The sequence below is a fragment of the Excalfactoria chinensis genome, chromosome Z, assembly GCF_039878825.1.
Source record: "Excalfactoria chinensis isolate bCotChi1 chromosome Z, bCotChi1.hap2, whole genome shotgun sequence".
Taxonomy (NCBI): domain Eukaryota; kingdom Metazoa; phylum Chordata; class Aves; order Galliformes; family Phasianidae; genus Excalfactoria; species Excalfactoria chinensis.
In genome coordinates, this window is record NC_092857.1 from 59217488 (window position 1) to 59244510 (window position 27023).

General features: G+C 39.6%; 1 protein-coding gene across 2 annotated transcripts in view; it reads right to left on the bottom strand.

Annotated features, from left to right (window-relative positions):
• Positions 1–5057: 5057 nt before the first annotated feature.
• The window catches only part of ELL2 (elongation factor for RNA polymerase II 2), a 44117-nt gene continuing 22151 nt past the window's right edge, over positions 5058–27023 (bottom strand). Inside the window, exons 3-12 of one of the 2 annotated variants that reach the window (XM_072359333.1) lie at positions 23063–23184; positions 18821–18984; positions 16000–16259; positions 13828–13952; positions 13414–13507; positions 11526–12090; positions 9295–9364; positions 6761–6932; positions 5705–5749; positions 5058–5576 (exon numbers count right to left, since the gene is read on the bottom strand). In XM_072359333.1, the coding sequence (XP_072215434.1) occupies positions 5460–5576; positions 5705–5749; positions 6761–6932; positions 9295–9364; positions 11526–12090; positions 13414–13507; positions 13828–13952; positions 16000–16259; positions 18821–18984; positions 23063–23184 (1734 nt within the window). In that variant the 3' untranslated portion in view covers positions 5058–5459. Of the gene's footprint in view, positions 5577–5704; positions 5750–6760; positions 6933–9294; positions 9365–11525; positions 12091–13413; positions 13508–13827; positions 13953–15999; positions 16260–18820; positions 18985–23062; positions 23185–27023 lie in introns of those variants that run through there. The other variant, XM_072359334.1, reaches the window with a different exon arrangement.

The following is a 27023-nucleotide window of genomic DNA, read 5'->3' on the forward strand; positions in this document are numbered from 1 at the left end:
GCCCCTTGATGCTCTTCTTTCCCTGACAAGTTTGGCCGGAGCTGACAGGTAGTCTGTTCTGAGCACATCCCAATATATTGGGAACACTTTACGGAGTGTTGTCTTACCAGGTTCTCAGGGGTTTGGAGGTCAGCATTCTACACTCTGTTGTTTCTCTATCAGTACCTTATGTATTGTCCTTATTTTTATACCACGGCTGACATGAGCAAATGGACATGCAGAAGGAGAGCAGGTGCTGCTACCTTGGCTGAGTGCAGTAGCATGGCACTGGTGAGAGTGAGGCATGAGCAGCAGATGCTCAGGCAGTGTGGTGATGCTGACCTGGGATGCGTGAAGATCTTTCTAGTCAGAAAATAACCTTCAGGATGGAGCTGTGGCCCTTTTCTGCCTGATAGCTGGGAAGTGGCTTTCATGGGGAAAACACATAACATTTGTGCTCTGGAACACTGCTGTTGTTCCCACACATCACACTATCGTTCTGTTATCAATGCTAAAATAAGCTTGAAAGGCTAACTCCGTGTGTACTGCTCCACATTTCTGTAAACCTGTGAGAACCCACTCACTTTCTTTCTCTTAAAAGTTTGTGTGGTGAAATTTTGACTGCGTTGTGACAAAAAATGTGCAACAGAAAGCAATTTGCTGCAGTAAGAGTTGGATGGATATTTAGAAATCATAAAGTAAAACAGCATCTGCAGACAGTGGTGGCAACAGCTGGCATCTTGTTTTGGGCAATGGAAAAGATTATTCATCACCAAGGGTTACCTGGGGCTGTCTTGCGCTCACTGTACAGTAGTGGTAGTACGAAATGGTTTGATGGGGATGAGGTGGTTGCTGTCCTTGCCTGGAGTGGTAGCTCAACAGCTCAACTTCTGGCTATTTTTCTGCTCCACATCAGCATTTTTTGCCTCCCTATAAAGAGATGTCCTTACAGGCTTTTGTTTTGTTTTGTTTTGTTTTGTTTTGTTTTGTTTTTGCTGAGTGGTTCTAGTATCCAATATTATTACTGGTAAAACTAGTATGTTAAAAGCACGCACTTCACTAAACTTGCAAGGTGTTCCTAATCTGTGCATGTGGATGCCATATTTAGAAAGGAGAAGGAAGCTCAGGCACAGTGGTGGAACACAGCAGTGAAACACTGGAACCCACAGTGAAGCACAAGTGAAGCCCAGAGGGGTGGATGCCCTGTCCATGGAGGTACTCAAGGTGAGGTGGGATGGAGCTCTGAGTGCCTGCTCCAACTGTAGGTGTCCCATCCAGCTCAAAAAATTCTATGATTCTGAGAAGGCATAATCCCAGTTCTGGGCTTTGTGGGGCTTTTCTCCTGGGAAAAAGACCAGGTGTTTCCTAATTTGAAAGGCTTATTCTGTAATCTGGACATTTACCTGGGAATGTCAGGGTGAAGATGAGCATATCAAGTTCTCATCAGACTTAGTTCAGGATAAAGTCCAGGGTACTTGCACACATAGCACCTCTGTCCACGCGAAAAACATGACTGCATCTATATGTGCCACCAGTTGTAAGATTTTAGACACAGCAAATATAACTCACTGGGCAAACAGTATTTAAAAGTGAAAGCCTCAGAAGTGTTTCAGTTTTAGGGTTCCAGAGTTTCTGGTTTCAGCAGTGGCATGTGTATGACTTCGGTTTTGGTTTGGCATTGAGGAATTTAGGCCTGAATGACATCTAGAAATGCACATGGCTATCAAATACGTGGAGTTTTTCACACCCTAAGAAAAAGCTTAAGAGTGCAATGAAACACTAAGCAAAATAAGGATACCAGCTTGTAAAACCTTCATCTATGGCTGTTTTGCAACCAACAATTAGCTGTTCAAAGTGATGCAGCTGTCTTGTACCGATAGCTACTGACCAACAGACAAGCACGTTCTATCACAGAAAATGCCACAGTTAGCTCACACAATTAGTGAGAGTCTTGAGAGTACTGCCACCTCCTCCCTTGCTCCTCGCATTTGCACTGGCTGGGGAAAGCCCCATGACCTTCACCAGCTTCCCAAACACCTGACTGCTCAGTATCAGGGCTTTGCCAGAGCTCTTCACTGTGAATGTAAAACAGAAGCAGACAGGAACCTCAGGCTCAGAAAGGTAGGACCTTGTTCTGTGAATGGTGCTCACTTCCCTACCCTGCTCACACCCCCAGCAGTGCCACCCGAAGACGAGGAAAGCCCCACACCTCAGGGTTGCAAAGAGAACATTTTATTGAACTCAAGTTGATGCAGAAGAGAAGGGCAACAACAGCGCAAGTGTTCATTGACAGAATGCCCCAAGATGTTTCACACACAGAGTTTTAATACAGTTTGCATGGAAACAATTGAAAGAAGTTTTACAATACTCTCTGAACCAGAAAGGGGAAGTCACAGCCCTGCTGTAAGCCTTCACGTTTCCCAGACGTGGCCCTCCCTTAAACAATTCCATATCCTTCCCCAGAAGGCAGCTATGGAACTGCTGGCCACGTCCCTTTCCCTTCAGGTATATGGAGTAGAGCAAAACTTCTGAGAAGAACTGTAGTTTAAAGTAGCCATAAGTCTTCACGTGAATCAACATTAACCTATCCAGAAAGACTGGTTGTAACAACACTATTTCAGGAAAGCTAACGAATGAACAAGGTTACAATATCAATACTTTAACCCAACTTGTTTAAAACTTATTGAAGCAACTTTGCTTCCAATACTTACGTACATGTTTTACAAAACGCTTTCGAATATTCTTATTTTAATAAGTGATAAGATCAAATGAAGACCTGGAAGCAGTCAACAGTGATCTGCTTCCTGAGATGGTTTAGAACACAGCTGATATTTCAAAAAAGTTTTCTTTGGGCATAGTTTTCCCCCTACAAACCATAACAAGATGGGAAACCAGTCCTCATAACTTGTGATTTTTATTTCCAGATAGCTGGAGAGGGCTGATGCCCCCTCATGTCTCGGTGTTGTTTGAAACCGCGGTGAGATCCAGCTTCCTTTCAGGAGAAGGAGCATCTGCTCCTCTACATCAGTCATTTGCTCCAGACCTGTTGTAGTGTATCCCCAGCCAGCATGCCGCCATCTGCAGTGCCTGCTCATCTAAGCAAGCAGGACACTTGTATGGGGCAGGGCAATAAAGTCACAGGCCTAGAATCAGTGGGTTCTTCCACATCTGCCAAACAGGAATGGCAGCTCAAGAGCAACAAGAGATACGTATTGCAAAATAGTGCCATAAATTTACATAGGCTGTTTGGTATACTTGCAAGGCTTAAGAAATGCTTGATGCAAATGAGCAAAACCTTCAATTAAGGTCTTTACAGTAGCTTGTCAGATCTCATGATGCACAGTGGTGGACCTCTCAAGTAGCATTAACCTCCAGCTGCAACAGATACACAAGTAGTAAACCAGAAGATGCATGCAAATACAAGTCAATCTTTTCACATAAAAGGAGGATAAAAATTTGTTAGCTACACTAATCTCAGTTACATAGTGGTAGTACAACAAAGAGTAACAACACATTTGGACTGCTGTATACCAGCACTGAATGTGTCACAATGGCAGCTGAAGCCAGATCTGTACAAACAGTTTAGATGAAGAGCTCTACACTGCCAAAACAGATACCAGTATAAGAAGCTTCCCATTGTTTTAATCTAAGAAGACACTTGCTTGAAAATTGGGTTGAAATCCAGTTATCCAATGCAGATACAGCACAGTTAACAGCTCCTGAACTTAGACATAGGCGCTGCTGTGTGCGTGCCTCAAGTGTTTGAGCCCACATGAATGCTACACTTACTGTTGAGAGGTCAACCCTTCACATTGCCATCTGAAATGAGGACGTTAAGCCAAGGGATCCAGAGTCAGCTTGGCCTCAAATACGTCATACAAGCCATGCAACAGAAAGGGATGCCTCTGCATGCTGTTTCATCTTCATGACTGCAAGATATCCAAGCCCACAGATTCAAGGCAAAAATTAAAATTCCCGTTTACTTGAATGCATATTTTCAAACATTTTCTGGTTTACAGTGATAGACAACAGTTTGGAATAGTTTTTTTCTGTTATTTTGTTTTGAATGCTGGAGATAAAGTGTATCAGAGATCCCACTATTTTGGCAAACATTCCAAAATCATATTTGTAAACATAGTGCTTCCCTTTTCAATTGGCTGCATTTTGAAAAGACAAACATAAGACAAAGTAAGATTTTGCTCTATTCTGACCAGATAACCCGTGTTTTCACTTGATAAAGCAAGCGATCTAAATAAAATAAAATAAAAACTGCATGAAATGAAAATTTGTGCTGTTTTGTGATCACAGTATTTCATAGTTAAATACATCTGTTCTTTGTTATATTCCTGGCACCCAGGACAGAAATCTTTAAATATACATTTCATGTAGGCAATAGCTTCTTTGCATAACTCTCTTCAAAAAATACTTTATAGCAGTATATAAATAGGTAACCTACATGTTTAGTTTTATAATCTTGCCCCAAAACTATATATCTGTTTAATTATTTATTTTTTTTTTTGTAAAGTATCAATTTTACCAACATTAATAAAGCTGACAAACTATTGAAATGGAAATGCTCTCATCTTCCACAATAGAAGTAGCAATTTTATAGGAAAAAAAAACAAAAAACGTAGAGCAACACTCGTCAGTTGTTTTAACCTGAGCGATGTCTGGCCTACTTAGAGTAGTTGGAGTAGCAGCTTTGTTTTTGTTTTTTTTTTTCCCCTCCTCACCATACATGCTCACACCCACACATTTTTGCATACACACAGAACAGGCACACGCTTTCAGACACTGGTAGGCCATGTAGTGCTTCCCAGGTGTTTCAGCAAGGCGGGAAGCAGTGTAGCTAATAATTTAACTACACTAAATACACACAAGCAAACACCTTAAGGCAACCGTTGCGATGGGGGGTTTAAGTTGCAGTGATGAGTTTCTCTAGTAACAAAGACGGGCTGCATATATGCTTATATACAACACCTTTTTAACCCTCCAAAACAATGTTTTGTGTTTTTTCTTGTTTGGTTTTTTTTTGTGTTTGTTTGTTTTTGTTTTGTTTTTTTTTGGTTTTTTTTTTTGTGCAAATTTCTAAACCTTCTACCATTTAAGGCAAAGAGTTTGCATTAACAAGAAAGGTCAGAAAAATAGCCTTATATTTATCCAAAAGTATTTCAGTTCGCTACACTATTTTCTTAAAATGTGCACAACTTCACAGTAGATGTACTGGGTCCCAGCACCTACCGATAAAATGATTTAAATGGACAAACATAAGTCTTGAAGAAAAAAAGGGACCAGAGAAAGCAGCTTCAAATATGCATATAAACAACATCAACAACAGAAGTAGTCAACTCAAGTATAACTAATACTGAAAAACTTTCGTAATGCAAAAGTTCAGTCTTCATAGAATCTTAGAGCAACTCATCTATAATTTTAAATAAATAAGTTTCCATTCATTCACATGTGCTGGTCCAAGCAGAAGACTAGTGCTGTAACTCTGATTGCTGTTTGTCAAATTCACATATAAGTCTTTTAATGTGAGACAGCTTGTTATAGAGATATTCACATCTGCGTTTCTCCTCACAGTAGTTGGGACTAGACTGCAAAGATAAAAAGAAAATTAGGGCATGAAAATATCTGAAGTCCGGTTTTCACATCCTTTGCTTAAGAATAGCCAAAAGCCCATTCCAGCAGTTTCTAACTCCCACAAACCTGGTGCTACACATACCTGTTTTATCTTTCGATACTCTTCTAGGACTTCCTCATTAAGCATCTTAAAAAAAATAATAATAGTAATTAAAAATAATTGAAATGTGAGAATATGAAGAACATTTTGTTACTACTAGAAAATAGAACCAAATGAAGCATTAAGTTCTACTCAAGATATTTTCTTATCCAAGAGTCATCACTCTTGTGAGTCACAAAAAATCACAGACTGACAAACACAGAACACAGCCCGGCTCTGCAATTAAATCTGTAAACAAGCAACAGGAAGAAAATGCGTTTGAAGATTCCCTTTGTGAAGTCATTCACGCTACTGTAAAACACTTGCTTTCACAGAGAGCTCGCTTGGGTGGAGTCTTCAAATACAGGCTAAATGACTTGTTACATGGCTTTGTGAAGCCACAGAAGTCAAGAGTTAGCCAATGTAGGGTCAGACCACGTATGTGAGTTCTGTGAAGCTTCTCTCCTCAGTCTGATTGAGCAGTACCAGGTATTTTAAAATACACCCTGTGCTCACAAATGCATTTGCAAGCTGTGCAAAAACTTATAAAAGCTAGCTAGATGCTACCAAACATCCTCAGCACACAAAAAAAGAGTTCAAAAATTCCAGTAATGTCCAAATAATGTCATCCCAGGCTTGAAAGCTGGAATACAAAGCTTGTAATACCCTTTTTTGCTAAAATTTACAGTTAGAAGCCAAGTAAGTTTGTGGCTGTACATCTTCTTAAGTATACAAAATTAGCTTTTCCCCTTTAAATAATGGGAAATAGCAAGTCAGCAAAGCCTGGGGATTATGGTCCTTTGGTTCTTCTCCTTTCTCATCAGTGCAGAAGTACTCTTGAATTCACCAGGATGCTGTGAGGTGGTCAGTAAACCTATAGCCAGTCTGGTGACTCCTAACATACAACTAAGTTACTTGGTCTCCCCCTTGGACACTTTAAACACATCAACGTAATTTAGTGGATTACTAAACTGAAGCACCTGCCCATGCTGAAAATGCAGAATTCTGTAGGATGTAAGATGGAAATAAGACAGTCTTCATGGTTTTGCTCTTGTTTACCTGGTATTCCTTGGACCCGGGAGAAAGCTGCTTTCGATGTTCCCCGAGCTTCATAAATTTTCTGGTAATACTCTCCATCCGAGCTTGCAAACTCCTGTATTCCTCATACTCTGCATTGAAGTCATTCTTATAACTCTGGCGTTGCTCATAAGAGACTATAGCTTTGTATTTTCTAGTACAAAACACAAATGCATATTCAATCTTATACAAAAGACACTTCATGGTATCAAACAGATGCAGCAAGAGAATGGTTAACAGCTGAACCCTGCCCTGCCTTACCTCCTCTGCAAAGAAAGCGCTACCTATTCTTCCGAAGGTTAGGAACATGGTGTCTCTATCCAGCGACACCAAAAGGGGCCCAAGCACTTCAGCAGAATGTGCTATGAGCAGCAAACTGACTATGTGACAAAAGCACCAAAAGATTCTTCAAAAAGAACTTCAGCTACAGAGAAGGGCAAGGTCACGTGGAGACATAAACAAAAGACGAACGTATGCCCGCCCTGTGCTGGAAGCCCTGCTGGGCATGACAATGAGGAAAGATGATTTGTGGACTCTGAACTGCTGTTATAATAAGGCTAGTCATGTTTAAACACAAATGGAGTGGAATAGTGCAGTTGGAAAGGACCTTCAAAGATCAACTTGTCCAACAGCCTGTCCACTACGAGGTTAACTTAAAGTTAGAGCATGTTATTCTGAGTATTATCCAAATATCTCAAACACTGTCAGACATGGGGCATTCACCACCTCTCTGGGAAGCCTGTTACAGAGCTTGACCAGCCTCTTGGTAAATAAATTTTTCCTAACGTCCAGCCTGAACCTTTCCTTGGCATATTTGTGCCATTCTCATCAGATTCCAGGAACACAGAGGAACACAGACCAGTGCCTCCCTCTGCTTCCCCTCTTCAGAGAGTTGCAATGGCATTACCTCCTGGCATTCTCTGGACTAGACAACCCAATTGCCCTCAGTCTCTCCCCACAAGATATGCCTTTCAACCCTGTTAGCAGCTTTATTGCCCTCCTCTGGATGTTTCAAGAGGTGATTCTAGGAAAGTGCCAAGAACTCATGGAGACCTAGAGCATATGGAGACACAGAGCAAATTAGCAGAGGACACCGCTAACTAGCTGCCTGAGTAGTTTCAGGTTTGCTTTCTTAAAATAGAGTGCTGACCCTTTTTTCCTTACGCCAAAAATTATGAAGTCAACTATTTCATGATAGCTATGGCAAAGACAGCTTCCGACAGTCACCTCCCTCTGTTCTCAACCAGCAAATCCGGGAGGTCGCCCTTCCTGGTTTACTCACTAAATATCTGTGATAGGAAATTATTTTCAACATACTTTAGTATTACACTAATGATTTATGTAGTACTTGGAGGCAGAAAGAGGAGCTAAAATAAACTATCAAAATCCTTTAAGCTGGATCAACCTGCAGGTTTGCTCAAAGATTCAATCTTTTCCTCAAGACAAGACAGATGCGTGAAGCAGGTCCATGTAACTTATTTCCAGTAAGCCGTAGCCAACAGGTAGATTATCTGTACAATTATTTGAAAGGTTGCTCCTTTCACAAAGAATTCTCCATTGAAGTTTTTACACCCAATCAGAACTTAACCTGATCAAATGTTACACTATCTTTTTCCCTTCTTAGCAAGGCTTAGAGTCACCCATCTGAAATATCAGACCACATAAAACGATTGTATACTTCTCTATGTGAGCACAAAAGATTTCAAGGCATTTTAGAAAGCTCAGTATCAATGCCTTCAGCTTACATGGGAAGCAGAGGTCAAAGAGATGAATCAGTTTTAACCCAGGAAAGGTTTGGAATTATACACAGGTTTGAACAGCCCAACACTTAAAGCATGAAACTGGAGCTCTGCAAAACAAGACTTACCCTGTCTGCCCACATCATATCACTGCCTTAAATATGCGGAAGCTATTTCTCTGTCGTACAGAGTACAGGATAATCTTTCTAACTGAAAGTTAATTTTATTATTCTAAAAAAAAAAAAAAAAAAAAAAAAAAGAAAGAAAAGAAAAAAGAAAGAAAAAAACAACCACAAAACCAAACATTTAGCAACCTGTTGATTCTGCTATTACGCCATTACAAATTCAGTTCCTTAATGCTTGTCTTATTGCAGTTATGGCATTCAGCTCTCCTTTTGTCTAAAAAGAAAGCAGGACACAAACCTACATGTCTTTTTATTTTGGTATTCAAGAAGAATGAAACTAATCTTTATTTTTCTTCTTAAATCTACCAAAGCATATTAAAAATTATTCTTAACATTTTTTTCTCCCTTGAAATAATTAAAGGGCAAGCTCAGATTTCAGAACGTAAGGATACTTAAATGAGGCAACTAGTTAACTTAAAATGTAATTTCAGAGTAATGGCAAGTTCCTTTATAGGAGACTGTCATTATAAATGAATTTGTTGTTATTCTCCCACTACATTTAGGTAGTATTTCAATTTTGTAACTAAACTAGATTTTTTACAGGTAATTTTTCAATAAGTGACAAGAGATTTTAAATTATCGCTTTACTCACTTGAAGTAGCTTGGTAGTTCTTTTCTTGTTGAAGAAGAATCTGCAGAGGCAGTGCATGTTTTTTGAACTCCTATACAAAACAGAAGTTTTGAAACTTGTGATAAACAGATTTTTAATATAGTCAAACAATAAGAACCTAGGGGGCTTGACAAAAAATCCTGCAGAGCTCTATTCTCACAGTTAATTACTGCAAACAAGCTCTGTACATTAACAGGGCTCACGCAGCTTTCTCCACAGTATACAGTACTGCAGTTTTAGAAGAGGGTACGGCTATTTTATTTCTCAGGTTCAGCATGCCCAAAGCATTAACCAGAGGTCAACTTCTATTAATTCAAGACATAATGCAGCATTTGCACAGCAATTCAAGTTACACAGCTTGAATAGCTGCACAATTAGGTAGCTTGCTTTATTCAGGTTCCAGAGGACTGCAATATGTAGCATAGAAAGTTGAAGTTTGTTTTATGACACAGTTTTATCTGTCCCTGCCCTTTTTGGATATCCAAAGTTAGATTTAATTTCAGCACTCTTCTAGGCAGGAAAGTCAAGGCTGTCGTATGTGGGTTACTGGCACTCAGACTTCAATAAACTGCAACAAAGAGATGTTCCTCATCAATGTAGCTATGCCAAGTTTCCAAGTTATTTACACTTGTAAATTGCTCTTACAATGGCATTATAAAAGCACAGCACACCCACTAATCATTTTTAAAGAAATACTTGAAGACCCATCTATCGTTTTGGTAAATAAGAACAGCTTCCTTGAGGAAAATTAAGCTGGAACTTAATTTAATTTAACTTAAATTGGTGTTCTTGTATCTTATTGAACCTCTGCCTTTTTAAATTTGGTGTTTGTTGGAAAGCTTAAAAAACAAACAAAAAAACCTCTCTAATGCTAATTATTATCTTATACTGCCACTGTCTAAGCACATCATCTCTGCTAACACTCAGCCATTATTACAAATCTGTAAGCCACCTGAGCAAAGGAAAAGAGTTATTTTACGTTGTTCTACAGAAGTTGATTACATTCAGCGTTAAAATTATCATGGGGTATAGCAGGAGGCACAGTAAAAAGGTAGTACAGAAGTTAGAACAATATTTGAGAGAAATGCAACCAGTCATGTCAATAAACACTACTTCTGTGAAGAATTTTGCTTCGAGCATTTCACTTCCAAGAGCTCAAGCAATATTTGCTTATAATGTCAAGCCCATTTAAAAACTTAATTGTAGAGAGCAACTTCAGAGTTAATACAGCTTTTTATTTCCCTAGCCATTTGGCGTTATATTGCAGGAATCTGGAGAAAGATGCTCACATGTTGATAAAATCAAACATGAATACTTTCAAGGTAATCTTACACCACGTGTGGACATGAGGCAGTACAAGGGCATGTGAGAAAAGACCACCTCAGAGCACTTTTTCTACATGCAGAAGAATACTTCAAAGGAGCACCTTGCATGCTCTAAACACATCTTCAAGCTGTGATAGCTAAAGGCCAAACCTGACTTCTTGCTTGCTTTAGTAGTGACTTCTGTGGCTAGGATGAAGGTGAGCTTACAGGACTGTTAAAATAAAACTCAGGAAAACTGCATGTCAGTTTACGTAGGTTTTAGATCTTCCATGAAAACGCAGATTGCCATGAGACTTGTATTCCAATACATGATCAAATGCATTTATATCTGAATTGTGTGTTTTGGTAAACTACGACAGAGTACCTGTATGTCAAACTTCCCTAATTATGTGTTATTAGTGTGCAGGCTTTCAAATTTGTTGATCAAAAAATGTGCAGTAAACTTAAATGAACTGTCAGTTTAATGGAAGTCAAATAAAAAAATAAATCCATTACCTTTGTTTTTCTAGCATCTAGCTTTTCCTTTTAAAGAGTTACTTTTCAATAGGCACCCACGGAATATTTCCATGAGAATTCTTAAAAATGTACCCAATTTTAGATAAGGCTCTAGCATAACAAGTTCAGTCTCAGATCTAAGTTGTTTGGTGGATTTTGTTTATTTTATTTTATTTTATTTTATTTTTTTAAAGAAGAAACAGGAAAAATGTAATGAGAGGAGAAAAAGAACTATTTCCTAATTCTTCATTATCATAAAGTAGGGACAGTGGTAAGGAACTTAAAATACAGCAAGGGCAAAAGCAGACTTTTAATGTTTCTAGACTTTGTTTTTCTATCATCTTTTCAAAAGGCCCACTCATGCAGTAGTTAAGAGAAGCAACATATTAATACCTTCATCTGACTCCAAACCAGAGGGGTTTTTCTTCATGGCAGTCTCATCTTTTCTAAGGTCCGTTTTGCTTTCAAGTAGTCCTTCATCTTTCTGCTCACTTGTAGTGTCCTGGCTTTTTATTTGGTCCTTTTCCTTATGCTTCTTGGCCTTCTTCATGGACTTTTTGTACAACAACACATCCTCCTCACCTGCAAATGTGGGATGTTCCAATTTACCAGCGGCAGGCGCTGGGGCTTCCAAAGGAGTCCGAGAGGTATATTTTACTTGCTGGTGCTTGAAGACGCTACTGCTGCTTTGGCTGATGCTATCTACAGGCAGATCTTGCGTCCCACATCCCTCAGGTGTGCTAGGGGAGATGGAGCTGGCAGTCTGGGGTGGATTGGAGGCAGGCGGGTGGGCAGTAGGCAAGGATGGTGGGGTGGGTGCTGCAGTGGCAAGGGCTGCCTTCTTTTTGTGGGTAGATGAGTGTCTGCTCAAGGATGGCTGGACTCGACTGGTGAGGTGGGAGATCCTCGGCTTCTTGTTCATCAGGGGATCAGTGAACTTGAAATCCATGAGCCGTTTCTGCAAAATAAAATGGATTAGTATCATTCAGTTGAATGAAAAACATCTAAGAACAGGCAGCTATTGAACACATATCTATCGCCTAAAGAAGAGATGACAAAGAACAGGTTGAAAAAACTGTTCTGCTGCAGCTGCCACTCCAGCTATTTTCTCCAGTTGAAACACAACTTCATGCCTTCCTCAACAAGCCTGCTGTGCTTATGTTGATTACTTACAAGTGGCAGCACTCGTAAACTGAGCACTGGGCACAGTTCTGTGACATCTAGTTGTAACACACAGAAGTCCACAGAACACACAGTGTTGCTGTTTGACTGGAAGAAAGCAAGAGGAATAGGTGTGCCCTTCCTCCACTTTTTAAACTCCAGTATTTTAGCAGTATGAGACTTCAAGTACTTTACCATATATCATTATGCACAAGCTCCGGTGTGCTCAAATTTCTTTGAGTTTCAGTTGCATTTATGAATATATCGATTCAAAGAAGAGCCATACTCTCCTTAAAGGGATGTATCTCACATGGATTTTCTCAAGCCACTTCTGAAGAGTTTATGTTGTGCTTTTTTACTGATAGAAAAGTACCTTAAGTTAGAAAAGGCTGGGTGAAGCCTGGACCCACTGAGCCACACCTCCCTTTCACCCTGCATCATAATGGATGTTTAAAGGTGGCAGCAAGAAAAAAAAAAAACCTCCACATAGCAGATTGCAACAGTAATTTCTGCTTATTCTAGATCTTCCTAAGCATTATATTAAAACAGCAACGTAATTATATTTGTGCATCCTTGATGCATTTTAACTACCACACCACAACGAATCTTGAACACATGCAATCCTATCATAGAATATATATATATACACATAGTTTACAGAATGCCTTCCTCCACATCAAGATAAACAAATCATGGGGCATTACAAACCAACTTTAAGATTTTAATCAAAAAGTACATGATAATAATGGGTAGCCAACAAGTTTAGCTCCTGCAAGATCAGTGTGCTGTTGAGAGACAGGTGCTTGTCTCCAGCCAATCTGGCCATATTTACAAGACAGCACTTACACAGGAACTCCCTGTTTTTCTGGAGATTTTAATAAACATTCTGAAACATGGAAGACTAAACATGGCAGCTTTTAGGCTATGTTATCGTTAAGTATTAAAGTCTTTGACAGTAAAACCATCTTAAAAAGAAAAAAAGAAAGCATCCAACTGGGAATAAATTCTTCAGTTTTTCATGCAGCAAAGATAATACAAGTGCTCTGCATTGCAGCTTTTATTCCAATATAAAAGCAAGTTAAAACTTAGTATGTTATAATTTTAAAAAGCGACAAAATACCTGGGAAGAAGAAGCTGATGTAGCATCTTTACTAGAAGTTATAGGAGGTCCCAAATGACTGGTGCTGGTGGTACTCTGAGATGGATTTACTTTTCTGTAAGGATTACCCACATTTCAGGTTACAAGGCAAAAGTATCCATGTCATAGTCCTTTCATTATTGGCAAAACACGTAGTTTCTAAAACTGTTGTTTTCTTTCTCCCAGAGCACGTGACCAACCTGTTTTGTTTTTGTTGCCCTCTTTTTTAAAGTTTTAATTAAAAAAAAAAAAAATTAAAGAAAAAAAAGAAGTTTTGTTACTAGCATACATTAACTATATTATATGTATTATTTGTGGCCCACGACAATTCCTCTTTACTCAGGTCAACCCAAGAAGTCATAAGGTTCGATACCCACATGAGAGAACTGATCTTACCTAGAAAGTATTAACTCCAATGTTTGTTTATCAACTTCATTGTATCCAGGCCAGTCTTTCTGAATGTCCTTAAATAAAAATTCCTTTAGAGTATAAGAATTATCCTTGGGATTCAAGTTGGCTACCTAGACATTTACAAAAGGGGAGAAAAAAAAAGATAATGATACCCAAATGTAAACCACAGGAGTAACATACCGCTAAATCAACAATGTAAACAAAATCAAGCACCAGTGTTTAGAGCTGAAGGTCAAAGTAGTTCTCATGTAATGTGTGCTGATCCTCAGAGATGTGCTCTAATTTGGATGTAAAAAATCCCAAAAAAGCTTCAGGCTTCTATGAATTGTATTCTTAAAATCTTTGCTCTGTATCACATCTCTGTCTTTAAATACAACTATGCCATAATGAAGTATGTGGAGAGACCTGAGCTGCTCCACTTCAGGGTGACACCAGCAATCCCTGTGTTTGACAGTGCAGCACTGTGATTGCACAGCACAACAGTCCTTGGAAAATGCTTCTGTCACCGCCTCAATGACTTCAGAAGGAGCAAGAGCAGCCTTATTTGCCATCACCTGTCTCGTAAATAGAATCAATTTTCTTTCTCAAGCTTCCTCCTCTGATACCTGCTCAAACTTTCAGAGAAAATCTCCAAAGAAAAACAGCATCAGTTCATTTGCCTCATACAAATGTTCAGTCACTCTGCACACACCACCACCACTTTGTGCTGCTTTGATTATCTGTGATGTTTGCTATCAAAAGGTGCGAATGCTGATGCTCAAAGAAGGAGCATTTAAGGGGATTTAAATGTGCAGGTGGGTTAATCATACTTTATTTTTATTTTTAGAAAACTAATAATGAAGGTAAGAAAAATGTTGACAAGGCTTTCTATGGTGGTAGTGCTTCTAACTTACTGATTTCTGAATGCAAACTAATACCTTTACAAAACTCATACCACATGATAGAAAGAGACTCCAAGACAGTCTCTAAGCATTGCCAAAAATAATGGAAAGGAAATGATTTATTATATGATTTCTTATTCTAATAAGCCAAGCTTCTGGAACTTAAAATACAAAATTAATTAGAAGAAGATTAAATTCATATGTAAGAACATAGCTCTTTAAATTGCACATCTTTGAGGTAAAAAAAAAAAAAGGCAACAACAACCTGTCATTGTTCTGGGCAAACTAAACAAAACTTATTTGAACAAACACTGCTTAAAACTCAGTGCAGAAATCAACAAAAACTGCATAAACATTGAGTTACTCACTGTAATAGTTTTCAAAACTATTCTAAATACACAGGAAATGCTCCCACTTTACATACACAGTACAGTCATCAGTCTATGGGAACTGGTAGTATTAAAAACATAATATGTTATCTTAAGGAGCCTTATCAGAGCTATTTTGTTAAAGAAGTAGCAGTATGTGACACACTATAATACAGAGCTTAGAAGTCTCATCTACATCATGCTACAGGCCTCCAGGTGATTTTGATGAATATGATACAGAAATGCAGTGTGAACTCAACTCAGCAGGGTACTGGACAAGCCAGCACACAGGGAAAAAGCCTGCAAGAAAGACAAGGACAAAGTCCACATGATAGCAGTGCAGCTTTTTTTCCGCCAATAGAGACCACTGTCTTTCTCATTTACTGTTTTCTAAGACTCCCTCCACTGAATTACAGTCCTGTCAGATCCCAAGAGCAAGCACTGACCATATACAGGCCACCAACTACATGCACATGAAATAATAACTTAGTTCATTACTGGACTTTGTTCCACATATGTTCGGAGCAAGAAATGTTAAGTACTGAGAAGAGCTATAACAAGCAATTGAGAGAAAGCATGGTCAGGTTCTCTTAATTACCTAGTTCAGCGGTTTCTTTTTCAACAGAAGGAGGGGAAAAAAAAAGGCATTAGGAGCAACAAAGCTAAAAATAATTAATTGCTGTCTGCCAACCCAACAAAACTACCCCCCACGTATCTTTTAATTTTTCCTTCCCTCACTTTGATTTGCATTCTGAAGCACGTGCGTAAAGTCAGTTGAAACACTTAAATGGTGAGAGGATTATTTGAGGTGTTTATTATTTTCTCACTTCAATATGGGAGTAACACATCCCAAAATTATGACTAAAAGAATAGCAGGAGTAAAAAAATGTTGGCAATCATGATCTCACCTGCTGCAGGATAGCTGTAAGGGAATTCCTGTCCTTTAGGTTGACACCATCTCTCTGCAAACGAGCAAGTAACTCTGGTTTCTTGTAGGCCTTCAATGCCAGTAAGTGAATCACTCTGTCTCTGTATGGTCGCTGAAAAACAGCATTGTTTGCATGAGTCTTCCGTATTGTATTTGCTGGGTTTATGGGTGTTGACCTCTTCCTTTCAGGTGCAGGATCTGGAATGCTTTGTGGTGCTTTCCTTATTTGTACTCTTTTTCCTAAATTAGGGGTTTAAAAAAAAAAAAAAAAAAAAGAGTAGAAAAGTTATGTGGGAATTTGAAAGAAGACAAGGAATTTGATTTTAAAGAGATTACTAGGCCAGATAATCTGCAAGATCTGCAAGAACTGGATTTGGTTAGTATTTTAAGATCCACTGGTAACATAGAGCAAGGATGCATTAAGGCAGAAATTAAAAAATTATTCAATACAATGAAAATCAGGCAAATAATTTATATTGTTAGAAAGACCTTACTGGTATATTTGTATAGACACTGACTTTATTATTTTTCCAGTTTATGAACTTAAGCACTGAATAAAATAAATCAGATTATTTTTGGAACAATACAGTCTGAAAAAAAGGCTTCCTATATAATTAAAGTGTTCATCATTAATACCAAGGGAGACCAAGCCTAAACAAATAATAGCACTGCTGCTTAAAGAGATTACCAACCTGATGTTCAATGCCTGACCTACTCATTTGAAAAATAAAAGTTCTCCCTTTACATATGTTCTTCCCCTCCCATATACATGGCATCAAGTTTGGAAGAAACTACACAAAAAAATCAAACTGTCCTTGTAACCATTACAAAGAAGTTTTAAAAGAAAGTCTGCAGAGCATTTTGGATCAATCTCTACAAAAACACATATTTTTCAACTGGAAGAACAATATAATTGCTTGCGAACAGTGAATCCAGAGTGTTAAAGCAACAGTAGTCAACCAATAACTTGGGTTTCCCAGGTAAAGCCCTCAATTTCTCTACTCTGTTTTAAAACGGCATCTGCTACAAAACGGAAAACAAACAAACAAGTAAGCAAAACTCTTGCAACATTCCATAAAATGTAATGGATGTGAGACAATCCAGGCATTTTTCAGATTCTAACAATTCATGTTTGGTACATGAAGGAGGCTAGTGAGTATGTGTCATAAGAACTGAAGCTATACCTCTCTTCCAACAGCCATGCTTGGAATTCAGGAAGTTTCTATAGTCACAGGAAAGAGAACAGTTGTGTTTATATACTGCTGTTCCCAGGAACAGCAAAAATATATTGCCATTTTGCAGTGAAGGCTGAATCTCTATAATCCCTCTATCTCCAGGTTTTGCTTTTTTGGTTTTCAAGGACAAACCTAACCACAAAAAGACACATGACTATGCTTCTTGAGCAGCATGAACTTGCCAGTTGTGTATTAACGCATTTGATGTGTTATGACAAGGTAAACACAATTTAGATACGCATCCCTGGCACAACAGATAACATATGTGGCATTCAAGCAAACACCTTAAGTTATGTCTCTGAATCACTTAGAAAAAATCAACCGAAAACATAACCACATATTACCATGGGTGACAACCCCGGCTCCCAGTCTGTGCTGTATGAATCATGCTGAAAGCCACCCTCCATGTCTCCACGGCAATTTAACCCTGTCCTACATTATCTTTGCCAGTACCAGTCTGAAACGGAGGCATCCCTAAACACCATCATTCTCCAGCTGCTCATCTTCAGACCCCATTTATTTAACTTAAAAACATTCAGCTGGAGCCTGTTAAGCAACCACCATGAAGAACACAGATGATATCCACGTAAAATTGAGCTCCTCCAAGCAGAAGTTGTTGCAGAATGCAGTGACATGAGATATCTCACCTTGCAGCCTGTACAGCGCACATCACAGTCCCAGTATTAACCTATTCCCAGCCCTACACCCACAACAGAGGAAGCTTGCTCTTCATTTTGCAATTCTAAGAAGGTTTTGCAGACAGACGAGACACAGGAGCATTGCTTGCCATGGCAGGGGTGTCTCTGTCAGCATAGGGACAAAGCCCAGCACACGTTGAGTTTTTCCACACAGTGGTTGATGTGGCCTGTCTATCTTACTGCCATGTCCAGCCACAGCTCTGCGTGCTCACCAGGATTCTTAACTCCTATCATCTTCACACTCCATGGAGAAACAGTACTCAAGATGGTTTAATGATGTGGCGTCACCTGCACATTTTGTTCTGTGCAAAATGATGAAATCCACATGCAGATGACAGAGTTATTTTACTTGAGTATTTTTTATGGAAAAAATATGGTTTTGGATTAGCAATACCTCATTCATGATAAAGGCATAAACAAAATCTGATTAACATGTATGAAAAGCACATTCTTTCAAAGCAAGTATTTGAATCTGTGTAAGAGATGTCCTTGATGTTTTTATTTTTTTAATTAATATTACAAGAATTGGTTTAGCACAGTATCCTAAAGTGTTGTTACAGAACCAAGATATTAGCTACTAAAACAGAGAAAGTATGTGTGTGGGAAGTTAAAACCCTGCACCTCAATGGCCACAAATTTTACCAGACAAGCAATATAGGAATAAGGAAGGAAGAGCTAGTAGGCCTTCCAGAGGTAAAATAAAGCCAACCTTTAATGCAGCAACTGATTTTAAATCTGCAATATGATAGTGAGCCACCTAAAACTGAGTCTTCTGAACACATAAACTCTGCTAACAGTGTGATGATAGGACCAATTACTAAATTTGAAAACTTACAGAAATCTAGTAGAAAAGGAAATACAACCATACCTAAATATGGTCCACCAGGCTTAATAACCTTTGCACTTCGATTGCGTAACTCCTCTTCTGCTTGGGTCATGCGCTCTTTGGTCATCTGATAGGAATCATTTGTTGCACATACTGTAATTTTATTCTGAATATGTCCCAGGCTACTCAGTTGTGAGGCTCCAGAACTATAAAAACATTGAGAAAAAATGAGCCCAAGCACTATTTCAAGTCTAGAAGTATGGTTGTATTAGAAACCTAAAAACCCGCTCCATCAGGTAAAGAAATGTTTTTCAGTTCTCACTGCTAGGTAATATCTGTTTCAAATCATTCTGCAAACTAAACATAGTTGTTTTATCAATGTTATCTGTCAATATATTTACAATATGCTCATATAACCACATTCCAGAGGCAAGCTCAGGATAGTATGAGTTGCTATACGAAGAACTACCGTAAACTACTCAGATTACAATGCAAACTAAAGCAGACTGACATCCAAGCTGTATGCACTATATGCCTTTAAGCAGGCATGCCCAACCCACAGCCCACAGGCTGCATAATACCCAGCACATATAATGTATAATGTTGCAATGAGACATTCAACTCAAAAATCTGATTGTGCCTCTTTACCAGAGTTTCACATTCCCTCTCTTACCAGAGAGAAATATCCCACACCTCACAATCACACTTTACTCAGTGCCATTGCTTTTTGGCAGTATATAAATATGTGAACAGAAACTTCTAAGGATGAAGCACAGGAAGGGTAAAATTTCCATAAAAGTCTCTACATTTTGAGAGCTCACTAAGAACTGCAGCCCCTGCCATCAAACTTGACTGATGCATCAGCTTCACAAAAACATGGTCAAATATCCCATTACTTTTATGGTTTTGTTCCTCTCTTTCTCTCTCTCTCTCTCTCTCTCTCTCTCTCTCTCTCTTTCTTTTAAGGGTTTCAGAAATACATTAAAATTCTCAGTTATTTATATATTAACAATATCGTATGTTTTACAAGGGCTGCTCTTAAAGTAATGCCTCCTATTTTATGATGTTGGCCCAAAACATCAGAGGCAGATCATTGGTGGTATGGCAGCAGAGGTTGGACCTTCCCACCAACATCCCATCCCGTGTTATTGCTGTGTGACAGATGGCAACAGTCTGACAGAATGGTGTCTGACATGGAAGCATGGATGCAGTAACGGTTTGCAACTGACAAAATGGTGCCCACTGATATTCATCAGCACTTGCTGAATGTTTATGCAGACCAAACAGTGAATGTGAGCACAGTGAGGCAGTGGGTGGTGCATTTCAGAGGGTCACCTCTGCTGGTGCAGAATTTTATGAGTGCAGCAGACAGGCTCTTGTTTATCACTGGTGAAATGCACAGCTAATGTTGGTGACTGTGTTGAAAAAGAGTATTCAGTAGCTGAGATTTTGCACAATCAAATAGTGTTATTGTGCTCTTTGTATCTATTGAATTTCCACGGAAATAAATAGGACGCATTACTTTTGGAGTAACATGTAAATGTAGCCCCGTACAATTCCTCTTCACTCAGTGTGGCCCAGGCAAAAAAAATGACACCCATGCCTTAGAGCCAGCCTTCTCAAGTCATGCTCAGCAGTTAGTTAAGTACATATTCGAAAGTCACCTGCTTCCTCTGCCTGCCAAAGGCAGAGGTCTTGCCCATCACTGTTTAAGTCCCTCCAAGGCTCTAAAGAGGTAAGCCAGACCTTCCCTAAAGTCTGCATGCAATTTGCTATCCTGAACTGTTTCAGGATCCTCTGCTGACTTGTTGTTTGATAGCGATCTGCAGCACTTGTAGTTTAACCATCTGCTTCTCTGGGGATGTGTATTTAATAAGGGACACTTAGACCAATGACCTATGCAACAGGAAAGAATGCAAGACCAGATATGGTATCCCCTCAGCAAAGTTCAGGTGGGCATCGGGTTTCTGAAGAAGCACAGTCCTCTAGAATTTCTGCCTTGTGTTCACAGCAGCTGCTGACATCAGCAGTGGCTGATGGACAGAGGTGTAGACAGAAGCTCCAGACTAAGTGAAGAGGGAGATTTTCCCCAGATCTGCTTCCTCATTTCTCCTGGATGAGTTTAAATGCATTTTTTCAGTGCAATTCACTCTTCCAGATGAACACATATGAAGCCTAGATAGCCTAGTAGCAAATTAATTTAGCCTGCTTTAGTGATTATGGCTGTTGACAATTATTTTGTGCAGCACTCACCTCAGCAACACCTCCATACAGAGAAAGGATGCTAGACTGCACTAGCCCAAAACATTCTGAACAACCCTAAAGGTGATTTGAATCACCTAGTAAAGGTTCCATAAAGAAAGGCCAAGGAACATTTGGCATCTTGTTTCTTAACTTACCAAGTTGTTTCTGAAAGTCACAAAGGTGGACCAAGCCAAGCCACTGCATAGTATTTCAAGATACAGCTACAATTTTGTCTGGCCAAAGCCCAGGGCTGTATTTTTGGAATTATTTCTTGCTCCAAAACCACAGCATTTAAGAAAATAATTCTTGCCATCTAGAGCACAAGTTCTCTCTACTGCTTATTTCCTTGAATGTTGCTGTCTTTATGCACCATAGATCAAGAAGAACCATCACCAACAGCAAAGCATCATGCACTGGTCAGCAACATGTGGTATTCCACCACCTTGTGCGATTGCAGTGGCCTGACATGAAGTCAAGAAGATAAGGGGTCCTGTATGGCAGAACTAGAGAACGGTGCAGCTCCCAAACCAGCTCTAAACTTCAGCAAGAAATCAAATACTCTCCAGAGGTCCTTATGAACTGTTTTTTTTAAATGATTCTGCATAAAATACTTGGACAGACCAAGAGCTAACTACAGAGGAACTGACAAAAGCTCATCTGACGTAGATTTTGCAGAGCCATATTCAATGTATATAAGCATATTATTCAGAATTATTTCTAACTAAAAGTGTTTATATTTAGTCTTATAAAATGAATTCAGTTTAGTTTAACTGAAGCTGCTCCTTCCCAAGCAACAAAGAGCCCACAGGGAGGCTTGCTGAAACACTGGAGTCGGTCTTGAGGACCCCTGTATGTTGCCTAAAAAGGAGCCTGATGCAGTACCTCTCATAAGAATTATGGGTCCTCCATGATGGCTCTTCTGAAGGTCTCTTAAAGGTTTTCTAATTGGGAGCTGACAGCAGTCTGAGTACAACAGCAGCTGCAGTACGCATGCAGAACTTTCAATCAGACAGAAGAAAGAAGAAGAAGCAAGACCTCTCACCCCAACATGCACTCCTGTAGGCTTACTTCATACCTCAGCATCTGTCTGACCCCTTTCACACACAAGTTAAACATAAAAAGAAACACCAAAACACACCATTTGAAGCTTGAAACCACTAAACCATTCAATTTTTAGTGGTTCCATCAGTTACATGAGTTCACAGAAAGGCTGCATTGTAGTAGAAGAGAACTAACACAAAGGAGAAGGAGCATGTTTAGAGATCTTCTGTCAGGCAGGGAGCTATTTGATCAGCTCATTATCATACTGCTGGCAAAATTCTCTGTCTAGACAAATCCCATGTTTCCAGAGTAAGGCCAGAAGCTTTTCTGTGACCACAAACATGATTAGCAACTTTCTGAGACAAGCTTCCAATGTGAATACACAAAATCTGCCTGCAACTTCCCAATAAACAAGATGGACAATTGTTCACATAAACAGTGCACTGAGCATTTTATTTTAGGGGATGAGGCAAACCTGACATAGAAACATGGTATTTTCTTGGCCATTAGTTAGACATTAACAGTTTTTACTTTGACTGAAATGAACTAGGACAAAGTGCTGCTGTACTGCGTTTGGGCTCTGAAGAGCAACAGTCAGGCAGTAAAGGGTAAGGTCACCAATTTATGTGGTTCTTAAAGTCAGACCACTATCCACTGCGGCTATCCCACTAGCACGTTGCCAGTTATACTTACACATGGTTGGAGGATGGACCTGGTCTAGCTTGAATTATACTGAACTCCAAATGCTTTTAAAAATAGCACTAAGAGGTGAAAAAGTACTCAAAGCCTCTTCTTTTTAAAGCGAAACCAAAAGAACTCTGTGTAAAAGCTAGTATGTATAACGAACAAAAACTTATGCTACTGCCAGGAATTTATTTATTTATTTTTACTGCAGCTCATCACTAAGAGCATGCATCTGTTAAGGATTTTTGCTACATGCTCAAAGCCACAGAATCTGCTTAAGATTTGCCATGAAAGATAATGTTAAGTAAAACTTACCTTGAGGCAGTTTGCTGGACACAGTCAAAGCTTCCCTGAGGGTTATCTTTGCCAACATTTGACAAGTAGAAGTTAAATGTATGCGATTCATTTGGGTGATCAACTTTGGGAATTTTAATAAGCTAAAAGGAAAAGAAAATGTTTATGTAAGGACTTCCATCTAAATTCCTTTGCTTGTCATTAGCTACAATATAAGAGACTTCTTAGAATTTACTTCTAAAAGAGAAAATGTTTCAATTACAAAAGTTTTAATATGTTTTCAGTGACGTCACCAAAAAGTCTGATCTGGCATAACTCTACCTCTGAAAAGAGCACGGGGTATATGCAGCAATTGTATTTGTATCAGGAAAGCTACAGTCACTCAGCTTCCAATTTTCAAGTAGGAAGTGGTCTCTTCTGATTTAGTGGAATTAATATGCACATGCTTAACTTTATATGCAAGTGCCTGAGTACAGTTAAACAGTTAAGCTCAACTAATGCAACAGAACAAAGCAACATGCACAGCCCAACTTTGTGATTTATGCAGTCCTAATGAGGCATGTACTTGAGTCAGATGCAAGAAGAAACAGCAACACCCAAGACTAAGATTTCTTAAATTATCAAACAAGAACAACTTCAACAGATAATAAAAGCCTTTTCCCTCTGCTTAGCTCTAGATTCAACTATTTGCATGTAAATAGTTTTTGGTAATCTTGTCAGAATCAACAAATCTTGATTTCCTTGGCTGAGCTAATTATTTAGTAAAGAACGTGTCATATTGTGCTGGAGCTAAAAAATGTAGATATAGGAAATTGCTAAAATGTTTACTGGCAGACGCATATTTTTCATTGTGCTGTTTTACAAAAGCAGCCCTTAAGCACACACAGGCAGACACACACACAAAAGTCTGCCATTCAAACACCTTATTCTGAAAGTAAAATTAGCTTGCATAAAGTCGAATAAACAGTTCTGAAATTTACTTGTTCTGAATTTTTAATGGAATATTATATACAAATTGTAAACAAAAAAAGCTTTGAAAAACAATATTCAGTGGTCTTGTAAATCTTTCTCTTTATCATTTTGTTTGTGAAATTGTCCAGTCTTAATAAAAGACAAAATAATTCGCACAAAGTACTGATAATGGAGTCTTTCAATTCTATATTTTAATCATCAGTACTCGCAGAGCTTAGCAACAGCCTGTTGCAGTGGTTGGACATGGAGAAAGACAAGGCATCTGAACTCTGCATAGTCTTTTACTTAAGATCTAAAGTAGCAGTCTTCTCAAAAGAGCAATGTAGGCATTTGAAGTAAGAGATAAAACAAGATACCAGATGCATTATGTTGCATGGTATGTGCAGCTTTACCTTGTGACAGCTAAGAAGATTGCTACAGAGTAACCATCAACCTAAAAAGATCATAGTGACACAGATGACACTAAAATTCTACGTTCTATAAAATTATCACTGACTGAATGTTTCAATTTAGTGATTTTACGATACACAGCAGGTGTGTATGCATGGATTTGATAGCACCATATATAGTGGTCTGGGGATCCAATCCATTGTAGAAGATATGATGGGTTTTTAGCCTGATGTAGTTTTTGGAAGAATGGAAAATATCTAATATAATTGGTCAAAGGCTGTACCTCACAAAATGCAATCCAACAAAAGTAGGTAATTGTTGCTGCATATGCCTGTGCTTCATTCTCAAAATGTTGGGGGCAAATCTTTATTTTCTACTTGTAAGCTAAAAGAATCTATATGCATGCAGTCACTGTAAGAGGCAATATCTACATCAGAATATTTGCATCTAGAAGTTTAGAAGAGTACATTTTAAAAGATGTTTGTTGCTGTTCCACTCCCTTCGGCGAAATATCATTTCTTCTAGATGCTGAGAAAGACACAGACAAGGTATGAAGAAAAAATAAGTTTATCCCCCTTCAGATAGAAATATACAAAGCAGATCACCATTTGAGTCTGCTGAAATTGAAACTCTGAATCTCTTAAGGCTTCCTGTCATTCCCTCCTATCCACTTTTGAAAGAGTTTCACTGATGACAGCTTTCCAATTTAATCAGGAGGGCTTTAAACTAGAGGTGCTGGGAGTGGGGATCCTCAAATCACTGCACTTTGAGGCTGACAATGGTAATGAATGCCCTGGGCCTGGAGTGGAATCACAAGCCAGTAAGACAGCACCTAAAGTTCAGGATAAAGGAACTCGAATTGGTAAATCAGCCTCAATGGGAGCCCAACGCAAGAGTCTGTAAAGCAATGTGTGGAGCATAGCATGCCTACAGGGCTATGATGTCACTGACATCACTGAGATGTGGTGGGATGACTCTTGTGACTGGAATGTAGCATAAACTATTTAGGAACGACAGGCAGGGGAGGAGGTGAGGGGGTATCACATCAATGACCACCTGGAGTCCATGGAGCTCCACTTGGGGATAGACAAAGAGCTGACAGAGAGTTCCTTGGTTAGCTCCTTACAGGTAAAAGTTAAAGGGAAGGCAGGGGAAGGAGACATTGTAGGAGTCTGCTATAGGCTGCCTGATCAGGAAGATCAAGTGGATGAGGCCCTCTATAAACAGATAGGAGCAGCTCTACATTCACAAAGCATGGTTCTCGTGGGGGATTTCAACAAACCTGATATCTGTTGGAGGGACAACAAAACAGTGCACCAGAAAATGAAGTGGTTCCAGGAATGTGTTGAAGATAACTTCCTCTTCCAAGCAGTACAGAAACCCATGAGAAAAGGTGCTATGGTTGACCTTGTCCTATGAGGAGGAACTGGTGAGTAACATGAAGCCCAAGGGCTACCTTGGCTGTGGTGACCACAAAATGGTGGAGTTCAGAATCCTCAGGGTGACAAAGAGGATCCGCAGCAAGCTTCCAACTCTAGACTTCAAGACAGCAGACTTTGAACTCTTCGGGGAACTGCTTGGCAGAGTGACATCGGAAAAAAATTCTGGAGGGTACAGGGGCCCAAGAAAGTTGGTTGGTATTCAAGGAACATTTCCTCCAAGCCCAGAAGCAGTGCATCCTTGAGAAAAAGGAAGGCAAGCAAGAATGCCAGGAGACCTCTGTGGATCAACAAGGAGCTCCTAGATAGACTTAAACTCAAAAAGAAAGTCTATAGGGAGCGAAAGCATAAACAGGTTACCTGGGCGTACTACAATGAAGCTGTCTGAGCAGCCAGAGATCAGGTTAGAAAAGCTAAAACCTAGACAGAACTGAATCCAGCCATGGACATAAAGGAGAAGAAATCCCCAACCCTCTATGTGGGGACTGGGGAGGTAAATCCCTCTCCACTGTGAGGGCTTAGCAAGTCTAAGAGCACCTCTTGAGACTGAGTGAGTACAAGTCTATGGGGCCGGATGGTGTGTATCCCAGGGTCCTGAAGGAGCTGGCTGAGGTGGTTGCCAAGTCGCTCTCCATCATATTTGAGAAGTCATGTCTGTCAGGTGAGGTCCCAGACGACTAGAGGAAGGGTCATGTCACTCCCATAAGAAGGGGAGCAGGAGAACTACAGGCCGGTGAGTCTCACCTTGGTGCCCGGGAAGATCATGGAACAGATCCTCCTTGACAACATGCTGGATCACACGAGTGTGTGATCCGAGACAGCCAGCACGGCTTCACCAAGGGAAGGTCATGCTTAACCAATCTTGTGGCCTTCTATGATGGAATGACAGCGTCAGTTGACAAAGGGTTGGCGACTGCTGTCATTTACCTGGACTTGAGCAAGGCCTTTGACATGGTGCCCCACCACATCCTCATCTCCAAATTGGAGGCATGTGGATTTGATGGGTGGACCACTCAATGGGTAAGAAATTGGTTGAAAGGCCGCAGGGTGGTGGTCAATGGCTCTATGTCCAGGTGGAAGTCGTCGAGCGGTGTCCCCCAGGGGTCTGTCTTGGGACCGGCGCTCTTTAACATCTTTATCAATTACATTGATGATGGAATCGAGTGCACCCTCAGCAAGTT